Source organism: Rhamphochromis sp. 'chilingali' (assembly GCF_963969265.1).
Source record: "Rhamphochromis sp. 'chilingali' genome assembly, chromosome: 11".
NCBI lineage: Eukaryota > Metazoa > Chordata > Actinopteri > Cichliformes > Cichlidae > Rhamphochromis > Rhamphochromis sp. 'chilingali'.
In genome coordinates, this window is record NC_137938.1 from 9644306 (window position 1) to 9656887 (window position 12582).

A 12582-nucleotide genomic window follows, 5' to 3' on the forward strand; every position below is an offset into this window, starting at 1 on the left:
CCACAGCGATGCTGGTTCACTGGACCATAGATGTTACCATAGATGGACTACATGTCCAGGGCTGGTTAGGGCTTTTTCCCTCATGTTTTCTTTCTCTCTCTTAACTATCCACTCTTCTCCTTTCCCCTGCGTGCCCTCAGGTGGAGTTGGGAAGCCCCACCCTGCAAGTGAAGCCTGTTGCCTTTCCACTCTGCACCTGTGTGCTGTCAGCTCATTACCTTCCTATACTTAAGGACCAGCTCGAGCCCACTCTGGTAATCAGGCTCTCTGATGTTTGTTGAAGCTCCCTGTGAATTCTCCTCACAAATGCCTCATTCCCCTCTGCTTCCTAATGACTCTCAGTTGGCTGAAGGAGCTCTTTCACCAGAAATCGTCTGCTATCCCGAGCTGGTTAGTTTCTGTGAAAGGATTAATCTAGTTAAAGCTCACCTGTCCGCCTTCCACTGCCTTACCTTCTAGAAAACCCCAGCCTGCAACTCTGTCCTGAACACTGGAACAAGAATTTTTGTAAAGCGCTCCCATTCAGTGAACTGTTACTCACCAGTGATTTCCCCGCTTCACACTCTTTCCCTGCTGTTAAATAAACGTAAAAAAACAAAACAACAACAACTGTATGAAACAAGAGGGTGTAGTGCTGTGCTATCTGCTAAGCTGGAAGGCCAGTCATAAACCATACAGTTGGAATTCACAGAATCGCTACAAATTAGTAATTAGTAATTAGTTCCAAGTAACAGGCTAAAATACTTGAATTGCACTCAACAAAACTGAAGCACAAACTTCTTGGAAGGTCAGTACCTTACAGTAAACCATAATATTAGTCATATGGCTTAACTAATGCTTCAAATGGCACCAACAGTTCATAGTTGAGAGTTCAGACATTGGCTCTCTTCCACAGCATGTCTATTGTCCTGTCTTCCTCCCCTCACCGCCCCTCCTGAGCCTGGTTCTGCCAGAGGTTTCTTCTTGTTAAAAGGGAGTTTTTCCCTCCAATTGTCACCAAGAGCTTGCTCAAAGGGGGTTATCTGACTGCTGGAACTTTTCTCTGTATGATAATTTGTATGATTGTAGGGTGTTTACCTTGGTGCTATAAAATAAAATAAAATTGAACTGAATTGAATTTATAGAGGCCAAAACTATTTTTGTACCATGCTTGTAAACTTGCTTGAAATAAATAACACTAGGGGGTTTAACATGGAAGTCTATAGAGAATGACTTTTGTAGTCGGCCTCAAGTGGCCATCAGAGGAACTACAAGATTTGACATTTCAAAGTTGGATCCAATTTTGGACAACTAATCCCAATAGCTAGCTGACTGAATAATAATACATTACAAACTTGAAATTAAGCCAACACCCAGAGGTTTGAGAGACGCCGTCTTAGGTTAGGAACAATTAAGAATCTTATAATTAGATTAAGCCAACATTGTGCACTTATTTGTTTGAAAATGTTTTGTACTAGATACAAATTTCTGACACAGAAGAACTTGAGCTCATATTTGAATTTGAATTTCAAAATATTTCGTTTTATTTCAGGCAGAAGTTTAATTGAATTGGGTAAATTGCGGAGACAGGATTGTTCTACCGGGGAACAGAAAAACAGTCATGAAAGATTTCAAGTGATTTCCAAGCTTTTTTCATAAACCCAGAGCTGAACATTTAGGCTTATGGATGCAATAAAGTGAAACTGTGAAGCTAAAATGTTCCATATGGTTCCTGTCAGATTCTTTCTTTTAAACTCCAGTTTTGAGCTGAGGTGAAAACCTGTGTCATTGTGCCTTCAACATCAAAGCTGGCAGCGCAGCAGGGCATGGCCAGACACCTGCTCTGAGCGCACAGAGCCTTTTTCAGAAAGAAGAAGAAAAAAGACCGCGCACATACAATAACCGTGTGGGTCCTTTAAAGCCGCAGATTACAGATACGTCCTCCACGACAAGTCCCGTCGTGACCGCGGAGGCGCACATAAGGGACCCTGAGGAAGCCAATTTGAAACCTGCAGGTTGGCAGCGGAGTATTTTGCGCAGCGCCACTGGTTCGCTCCTCTCTCTCTCTCTCTCTCTCTCTTTCTCTCTGTGAGATGAATCCGGGTGAAGGAAAGGGTTGGGACAGGGAGGAATAGCCGGAGGGAGGGATGGCTGAATAACGAGGAGAGAAACACCCACTCCGGACTGAACGAACTGTATCCGGAGAGAAGGAGTGAGAGAAAGGAAGAGGGGAAGAAAGAGGAACCCTTTTGGGAGGCAGAAGCAGGAGCGGTCTTTGGTATTCACGGGATTTCCTTTGGGGGATAAAAGGACGCTTTGAATTGATGACTGGAGAGGTATGAAAGGCGATTTCATTCATTGTGCGGGCAACTGAGTCGGTCTCAGGTGTGCTGCTGGCGCTGGAGTATTTCGGCCAAATCGGTTCATTTGAATAGGTCTGATAGTTTGAGAGAAATCTGCCTGAGAAACTTAAATTAAATCACTCTGGAGCACTTCAACATGATCACCGGGGACGCATTCATGCTGCGGTCATGAAATTAAACTTGCAGGCTTGAGAGCAGGTGGAAAATAGACAAGTAATTTAGCGTATGTTTAAAAAAATCTCTTAAGCTAAGGAAAATTTCACCTACGAAACAATCAGTTTGTATTTTACTCCTGATGTGTTAAAATTATTTACTCTTAACTGATCCGCGTGTCTTTCTCGGTCTTTCTTATTATATTTAGTATTTTTCTAAAAACCAAAAAAAAAAAAAAAAAAAAAAAAAATTAAAGGAAAAATGGCTAGATTTTATTGAAGTTGACGCCTTTTCTCTGGTCTTCATTAAGCAATTAAAGCAGTAAACCGGTTGCAAATTTTCCCCTCGAATTAAAAGACGGATTATCGTCATCATCGATGCAATCCGGAGACAAGGGAAACTTTGGTCCCTATTTAAAGGTTTGCTGTTAGGACCACGGGAGGACCGTTTACGTTCCCTCTGAGTCTAATCATCTTACTTTAGCAGCCCCGATGAAGTTTTTGTGTGTGTAAAATGTTGCATTGTCAGTGTGTGTGAAAGATTTATTACAAATGAAGTAGTTTCACTTTTCCATCCCTCTCCATAAGTATGAAAAACTAGGACAAATAATCCCCCATTCTTGTGTATTCTTATTAATTCTGCTTTTTCACAACGTCTGAATGAAAGACCTGCTGCTCATTCAACACCACAGAACGATCGATCGTCATCAAAGGACTTTTTTCTTCTTTCACATGTCCATGCGGCGACAGGTGTGACTGTAGTGAGGTGGGTCTAAAAGAGAAAATCAGAAGGTATCTGTGTGTCCATCAGTGCTCATACTAAAGAGTGGCAGAGAGGTGGGAGAGGAGGCGAGGGGTTAGGGGTAATGTGGAGGAGAGAGAACAAAAAAGTGAGGGGTGAAAGGAGGAGATGAGATACGGAAGAAGTGTTTGCTCTTTTGGTTGAACAATGGCTTTGTGAAATGTTCCCTCTCTGGACTGTCAATCAAACTGACTGTCACTCTGTCTGACCTCTTCTCTTCTCTTCTCTTCAACAAAGTGCTCCACTGTTTTGCGTCTGGCTCGTTTTGTGTAGGCGGGAGGCTCAGCTGCAGCTCTGTGGTCAGTGTAGACTGTGAAGCTTCTGCTCTGTAACTGTTAAAAAAGTTGATATTAAACAAAATAACTGATTCTAGATCAGTGAACTGAAGCATTGAGTCGCCCCGCAGCCGAGTGACATTCATGCAGTTAAATCTCCGCTCTTGTTTCTTTCTTTCTTGCTGATCTGTTTTCTGTCCTTGCAGGTCTAGACTGCTGGTTTTGAGGATGTTGTCAATGGGGCAGATCAGTTGGTGTTTGTGGGCTCCACTGGTGTTACTGGCCCTTGTTTCCTATTACCCCAGTAAGGCACAGGGTCAAGGTAAGTGGTTTTCCTCTTCTCCAATTCCCCTTGCTGTCTCATTTCTCTTATCCCCCCGATCAGGTCACCCCATCCAATCCCCTTACTCTTACCTGTTTGAACTCCACTATATCCACATACCCCCCCCCCCCCCCCCCCCCCTCTCTGCTTTCTCATCCTCCGCCTTTCTTCCCTCATCACCCCCTTCATCATCTCGCTGTTTGGCGTGCAGGCTCAGTCCAATCACATCATGCTCTAGTTCATATCACCTTCATATCATCATGCCGACTTACCCTGGCAGCATGGCAACACTTGCCACCCCGTTGCTGATGCTGCCGCGCTTCAGAGAGGCTTTAATAAAAGCGTAATAGTGCGCTTCACGCTGGGATGATTTGCTGCACAATGTGCTGCTCAGTATATAACACTCCAGTGTGCTTTGCAATTATCTTCACCTCAGCAAACCTGAGTTTCATCAAAATGTGCATTGTTGTCTGATTTGTGCCATATTTTTGATCACATTAAGTATCTGGATGGCATCCACTTGAACATGGGTTATTATCATCATTATGAGGATATATCAGCACATTTGTGTTAAAATGAAACAGTGTGTGTTTTTGAATGATACTGAGACTCTTCCTGCTGGTCCTCCCCAATATTTGTTGATACGTTTACTTTATTGGCTTCAGGGAAACAAACAGAAAGAAAGTTTCCACAGGACTCTTCGCTGTCATGTGAAAAGATCTAAGTACACAACAGGAATTAAGATGGTAAATATCATCAAGGTCCTGCTAACCAAATACATTTCATTAAGTGACTATCAGGAAGTCTGAGCACCTTTATAAAAGCAGAAGCTTTGGAGTTGGCTGGTCTGGAGCAACCAGTCTCACAATCTTCCAAGTAAATTCACCCCAAAGTCCAACTGTGCAATTCTCAAAGAAACTGCAAAAAAACCCCAAAACAAACAGAACAACAACAACAAAAAAGTTTCAGTTTTCGTTGCATCTGAACGAACCACAACACTTCTGTAACAACGTCCTTTTGACATACCAGCACACCACCTCATACCACCTCTGAAGCACGGTGGTGGAGGGGTGATGATTTTGGTTTGTTTTAGGAGCTGGGCAGCCTGCAGTCACTGAGCTGTATACCAAAGTATTCTAGAGTCAAATGTGAGGCCGTCTGTCCGACAGCTTAAGCATAAAAATGGGTCATGAAAAAAGACGATGCAAAGCAGCAGATCTCTAACAGAATGAGTGAAAAAAATAGTTTGCTGCTAACGGTGGTTCTACAGCTGTTGAATCGCCGGGTGTACTTTGTTTTTCACACGACTCTGTGTGGTCCTGTGAAAACATTTTCACATGTGTATGAGAAAACCAGTCCTTTTCAATTAGGTTATTCATGTTGTGCTACTTCATTGGTATTCAGATGTTAAATATCTCCTCTACGGCTGTAGGATGCATTACTGGTAAATTTCAGCTTATTATAACTAATGGATCCAGAGGCTCTATACTCAGTCTTATGGATGCAGTGAATGAGTGTCTGTGTGTGTGTGCACCTGTGTGTGTGTTTAAGTGGATTTTGTGCATAAGTTGGCTCTGTTTATGTGTATTTAGCAAGCTTGTACAGATGGTCAGACCTTTCACGATCAAGATAGTGATCATATTCAAATGACCCTGAGGGAAGATGAGATATTTAGTTGAATGTTCTTTGTTTGTGTGCGTGTGTGCTCGCGCGTGTGTGTATGGGTGAGCCGCTCATATTCCTTCCAGGTTGTGACGTTCAAAATTCATTAGCCACATCTGTCAAAATCCATTTATCGATCTGTTTTGTACAGCTGCGTTAAAAGAATTCCACCTTAAACATGTGTCAATCACTGGGTGGTGTTCCAGAGGTTACATAGCTTTTGCTTAAAGCTAATCTTTTAAAACTGGATCTGATTAGCACGTGGCTATTTGTGTCTGACCATTGGGAATCCCTAATAAATAGCAACTACTTTAAAATTCCTTCTCTGTATGTTTATCGTTATGTCAGCCTCACCCATTCCCCACCGCTGCCTCTTTTTATCAAAGATCTTTCTCTGCACTGTCGATAGTTCCATAAGTCATATTTTTCACTGCAGACGGACAGAAATAAGAGGTGAGACACAATTAATTTGATGCCAGTGAACCACAGCAGAACATGGACGACCTCCCAGACACTACAGGACTATGCCCTGTTCAATTCCTTCATTAGGGAGCATGTGATAGCCATTAATTTTGTGCCCAGTCTGTCCCTGTAAGCTGCAACATCTGGTCAGAGGGGATTTTAGCTTGAGGATTAGCATGTGCCCTTCCCATGCAGGATGTCTGTATGTACAGAGCAACTGTCTGGATATTGTCAGGAAGTCCCTTTAACGAGGGCACCGGTTAAGAATTATAGAAAATTATTGAGTATTTAACAGTATTATCAGAAAATAATACTCTAATCTCATTGTTGCTTAATATTAGTTTATTCTTTTGGAATAAAATAAAACTAATATTGTATTGTATAGCTTGTTTTTGTATTTTAAAAAAGTTTTTCTGAGACCAATGAAATGACAGCTTACCGCTGAAACTGATATGATGTAAATTATGTACTCATAATTTTTTAGTCTGCTACAAGTCTGCTCCAAAAATATGCTTATTGTAAGATTTGTATCCAGTGAATACCCAATAAGAGTTAACTGTCACATGTGTTGTCCAGATGTAGGCTCACTCTGTACTTACTGGTAACATTAACATTAAATTGATGATGTCTGTAAAGCAATGTTGTTGTTGTTTAGTTAATTTTTAGCTGAAGTTCTGGGAGATGTCTTTAGTTTTGCAAGTATTTGTAAATTAACCAGTTGATTTGATAAATAGCAACTTTGTGCTACTGTTTGCACTATAAAGGACAGTTAGAGAATTTGTATGGCACTGTGCTTGAGCCAGGAAATACACTATATAAGGTATATAAAACAGAGATGTGCAATTCTAATCAGCTTGAAAGTCAACATTTGCTATGATCACCTTTAGTCCTCAACACAGCCTCTCTCAGGAAAACTTTCTAGTAGATTCTTTAAGTACAGTATTGTTCACAGATGGCTGTAGACACTCAGTGTTGCACTTCTCTCCTGACCTCCTCTGAACATATTGATGATAATTTGAATAAAAAATTTCAGATTTGGATTCATCACTCCATCAGACCCATTGCCACTGATTTTCAGTCCAGTTGTTGTGTAATTTGGCACACCTCATCCTGTTCTTCCTGTCCGCCTTCATTATGAATGGCTTCTTGACAGCCATTCATCCACTGAGACCATTTTTGATGAGGCTTTAGTGAACAGTAGATGGATCTACTCAAGGGCCAGGTGCATCTCTTTCAGATATTTCTTAAAAGACAGAACTTTCAGATACTTTTTATCTGCTGTAAATAGTTTTTTAGGCCAGCTGCTTTTTCTTTTGTCCTCCTCTTGTCCAAAGTACTCAGGTTTTTCGAGGAGAAATGTACACTGTGCCACCATATGCCAAGTTTTCAGCTCTTTAAATCACCTTGTTGGTGCTAAAACACTCATTTATTTTGTCAAACTGTGTTATCTTTTGCAAAAATATGGGAAACTAATTGTGTTCTTGTAACAGAGTGCTTATAACAAAGACACAATTTAAAATACACAACATTGGTTCATCTATCTCACGCATCCATCCATTCATCCATCCCCTTCTGCTTAACCAGTTGAGGGTCACGAGGGGCTGGGGTCTCTCCCAGCTATCACAGGGTGAGAGGCGGGATATACCCAGGACAAGTTGCTCAAGAGTTTCACAAAGTACTGTGTCATAGTCAAGATGTTTCATTATAAGCTCAAGATATTAACTATGTGATAGCACTAAAGGAAAACAAACAAGATCATCCAAAACATCTGAGTTTCTCCTCACAGGACCATAAATATTGTTCTCACTGTTTTGTGGCAGCCTGTCCAACAGTTTTGGTGACCACTTCATTTCTCTAAATGACCACCGGCCATGCTGGTGATGCTAAGTAAGTCTGAAAATCGGAGAGAAATTTAACCTGAACTAATCCTTCAGGACAAGATAAATCTCTCACAGACATTGTCATCCGGTATTGAGCTGAAAGATGTCCTCTTGATGGCATACTGTTTCCTAGTGGTTAATGTATGTATTTAGGATTTATAGATTTATGCTCATCCGTCGGACTTGCAAAGAGCATCTGATACTATTTCTAATGAAGAAAGGCAGAAGTGTGCAACAAAGCACATTACAGTTGTTGTTGTTGTTGTTGTTTTGTTTTTCTGGCCTTCTTTTTTCTCTTTGACCTTGAGATGTGACAAAAAGGGAAATGTAAATTTTATTTTCTGCTCCAACTAAGACGATGCCAGCCACGACCTGACACTGGGAAGATGCTTCCAGTACAGCAAAAGCAGAATAGATGGAGGAAAGATGGTGGTGATGGTGGATGTCTGCCATGATTAAATCTGAACTCTGACCTCATTTTAGAACAAATAGGAATAATTGCCAGTCGAGCATTTATTCATTATATTCAGTCGTGGATGGGTGAGCCAGTCATTGTAAAGATGCTAAATGTGTGTAGGGGTTCTCTGCATGTGTGTGTGTTAGAGGGCAGCCTGGTGAATTAGTATGAGTGAAAGTGCGGGCCAATAATTTCAGTTATAATGAACAGGGAGAGAAGCCAATGATGAGAAATCATTTATTCATAAACAAAAAATGAGGATGAGATGGAACAACCTGTTTTGAATTTAAAAAACTGTTAAATTATCTGAACCAAGGCCGCTGTCACCCTGTCACTCTGCTGCGGCTGCTGCTGATGGTAATCCAGCTTGTCATAATCATCAGCCACTTTAGACTAAATGGAGCATTGGATTGTAGGAGATGTGACTCGCTGGAGTTTTTCTAATTTTACCCCCTCGTTACCGACAGAGCACGTAGATCATATTCCGTGATTGTACATAACTAAATTGTAATTGCATCTTAATTTGAATTAATGAGGATTTTTCTTCTTTTGGTGGTCTGTGTGTATACACTACATATTCAGGTGACTTCCTGCATCTGCTAAATTACTTACATAAGATAAGATACTCACATACTGCGGTCTATAAATGAGGTCCTGCTTTGACAGAAATAATATGATGTTGTTATAATGTTTAAAAAACACCACTAGTTTGATAAAAACCAAGCAAACAACTTAGTTTCATTGAATCGCCTCTATTTCTTCACTCAAATCAAAAATCTTGTGAATACAAACGCTATGTTTTACAGTTCTAATAAAGCACACTGCAGTGTGCTCATACTGTGAGTTGGGCTCCGTTAGCGGGACACAAGCAGAAAAACAATGGAGAAACTCAGCTGAGGGAAAATTATTTACTGTTATTTCACTTTTTTATTTTTAATGGCTGATCAAATTTAAGCTTTTTTTGTTGTAGCATTTAAAAACCACTGCCTTCACAAGTTATTGTGGACTGCAGCAGATAATTGCAGTAGTTTGAGTAATTATAATAATTTCAACTTCATTTACCAAAAAAAAAAAAAAAAGAACATCTTCTGTGCAAAGCTTGTTTTTTTTAATTCAAGTCAAAGTTACTGCTGAACTCTCGAGTCGTGTTTTATTTAGGGACTGTGTGAAATGACACCACGGTCCTGGATTTTTGTTATATATTCATGGGGTTTCTGTCCTGGTGCATTCGTTCTTTCCTTGTCATTGCCTCTTTCTGTCTCATGCAGTTACACTTGTTTATGGTTTTTAACCTTGGAAGCTTGTTTACACCACTGAATAATAATAATGATTAAAAAAAATACCATTAAAAAATAACAATTCCAGGTTTTTACCTCAAAATTTTGACTTAACTCAAACCTGAAAGTTGTTTTGTCAGAAGTTAAATGGACTGTTTCTTAGAGCACCCTTCTGTTCAGTTTTGAACACTCAGACCACTTTCATGTACAATGCGGGTTCACCCAGTCACACACAAAGCACTTTTATTTGACACTCACCGCTGGATGCATTGCAGCCAACTCAGGGTTCAGTTTCCTTTGCAAGGATTCGTCAACAGCAGGAGCTGGGGATCGAACCGCCAACCTTCCAGTTGGTACCTAACTCTAAATTTTTAGATAATCCCAAATGTTGAGATTTTGAGATAATAACCTGAAATTTCCATCCATCCATCTTCATCCGCTTTGTCCGGGGCCGGGTCGCGGGGGCAGCAGCCTAAGCAAAGAGGCCCAGACCTCCCTCTCCCCAGCCACCTCCTCCAGCTTATCCGGGGGAATACCAAGGCGTTCCCAGGCCAGCCGAGAGATATAATCTCTCCAGCGTGTCCTGGGTCTGCCCCGGGGTCTCCTCCCGGTGGGACATGCCTGGAACACCTCACCCAGGAGGCGCCCAGGGGGCATCCTTGTCAGATGCCCGAACCACCTCAGCTGGCTCCTTTCGATGTGGAGCAGCAGCTGCTCTACTCTGAGCCCCTCCCGGATGGCCGAACTTCTCACCCTATCTCTAAGGGAGAGGCCAGCCACCCTTCGGAGGAAGCTCATTCCTGCCGCTTGTATCCGCGATCTTGTTCTTTCGGTCACTACCCACAGCTCGTGGCCATAGGTGAGGGTAGGGACGTAGATCGACCGGTAAATTGAGAGCTTCGCTTTTACACTCAGCTCCCTCTTCACCACGACGGACCGGTGCAGCGTCCGCATTACTGCAGCTGCAGCCCCAATCCGTCTGTCGATCTCCGGCTCCCTTCTCCCATCACTCGCGAACAAGACCCCGAGATACTTGAACTCCTCCACTTGGGGCAGGAACTCATCCCCGACCCGGAGTGGGCACTCCACCCTTTTCCGGCTGAGAACCATGGCCTCAGATTTGGAGGTGCTGATCCTCATTCCCGCTGCTTCACACTCGGCTGCAAACCGTTCCAGTGCGAGCTGGAGGCCCTCACCCGATGAAGCCAACAGAACCACATCATCTGCAAAAATCAGAGATGAGATTCTGAGGCCACCAAAGCGAAAGCCCTCCGCCACTTGGCTGCGCCTAGAAATCCTGTCCATAAAAATTATGAACAGAACCGGAGACAAAGGGCAGCCCTGGCGAAGCCCATCACCCACCGGGAACGAGTCCGACTTATTGCCGGCAATGCGAACCAAGCTCTTGCAACGGTTGTATAGGGATCGAATGGCCCGTAGCAATGGTCCAGACACCCCATATTCCCACAACACCTCCCACAGGACACCCCGAGGGACACGGTCGAATGCCTTCTCCAAGTCCACAAAACACATGTAGACTGGTTGGGCAAACTCCCATGCACCCTCAAGTATCCTGGAGAGGATAAAGAGCTGGTCCAGTGTTCCGCGACCAGGACGAAAACCGCATTGTTCCTCCTGTATCCGAGGTTCGACTAACGGACGAACTCTCCTTTCCAGCACCCTGGCATAGACTTTCCCAGGGAGGCTGAGGAGTGTGATCCCCCTGTAGTTGGAACACACCCTCCGGTCCCCTTTCTTAAAGATGCCAGTCCACAGGTACTGCCCCTGATCTCCACGCAACATTGCAGAGGCGTATCAACCAGGACAGCCCTACAACGTCCAGAGCCTTCAGGAACTCGGGGCGGACCTCATCAACACCAGGGGCTCTGCCACCAAGGAGTTGTTTAACTGCCTCAGTGACCTCGCCCCCGGAAATTGGCGGGTCATTCCCCTCATCCCCAGACTCTGCTTCCTCCTCGGAAGACGTGTCAGTGGGATTAAGGAGGTCCTCGAAGTATTCCTTCCACCGCCTGACAATTTTCTCAGTCGACGTCAGCAGCGCTCCGCCAGCACTATACACAGTGCAGGTAGAGCACCGCTTTCCCCTCCTGAGACGTCTGACGGTTTGCCAGAATCTCTTCGAGGCAGTCCGAAAGTCTTTTTCCATGGCCTCTCCGAACTCCTCCCACACCCGAGTTTTTGCTTCAGCCACTGCCCGAGCCGCATTCCGCTTGGCCTGTCGATACCTGTCGGCTGCCTCCGGAGTCCCACAGGCTAACCAAGCCTGATAGGACTCCTTCTTCAGCCTGGTGGCTCCCTTCACCTCTGGTGTCCACCATTTGGTTCGGGGATTACCACCACGGCAAGCACCAACCACCTTGCGGCCGCAGCTCAATGCAGCAGCTTCGGCAATGGAGACGCTGAACATGGTCCATTCGGACTCAATGTCCCCAGTCTCCCTCGGAATGCTGTTGAAGCTCTGCCGGAGGTGTGCGTTGAAGATCTCGCGGAAATTTTGCAAAAAAAAAAAAAATGCTTCCATATTCACATCTCACCTCTCCTTGTTGCTGGTTGACACTAGTTCTAGTTCTTAATTAAAACCAGACATGATTCCAAAACCTTTAGAACTAATTATTGGAACTCAAATTGGCTTGGTAAGCTCAGTGACCCCTGACCTACATACACAGGTGAATCCAATAATAAGCAGAGAAAGCTGAGATTTAAGCTGTCTGCTTCCACAGTTAGGAGCATATTGAGAAAATGGAAGACCACAAGCTCAGTTCAAGTTAAGGCTACTAGAGTTCATTCTGGAGTCTAGAAGAAACTAGAGATGTTTTGTAAAGAGGAATGGTCCAAAATACCTTCAACCACAATCCAGACTCTCATTGGAACCTACAGGAAGCGATTAGAGGCTGTAATGTCTGCAAAAGACGGATCTACTAAATATTGAT

The 12582-nt window shown here is 43.3% G+C and overlaps 1 protein-coding gene across 5 annotated transcripts in view; it reads left to right on the top strand.

Moving 5' to 3' along the window:
* Nucleotides 1-1929: 1929 nt before the first annotated feature.
* Nucleotides 1930-12582, top strand: part of col14a1a (collagen, type XIV, alpha 1a) — a 169455-nt gene continuing 158802 nt past the window's right edge. For 2 of the 5 annotated variants that reach the window (XM_080895341.1, XM_080895345.1), the window contains exons 1-2: nucleotides 2125-2315; nucleotides 3778-3892. In XM_080895341.1, coding sequence (XP_080751467.1) covers nucleotides 3800-3892 — 93 coding nt within the window. In that variant the 5' untranslated portion in view covers nucleotides 2125-2315; nucleotides 3778-3799. Of the gene's footprint in view, nucleotides 1995-2123; nucleotides 2316-3161; nucleotides 3261-3533; nucleotides 3596-3777; nucleotides 3893-12582 lie in introns of those variants that run through there. The other 3 variants (XM_080895342.1, XM_080895343.1, XM_080895344.1) reach the window with 3 other exon arrangements.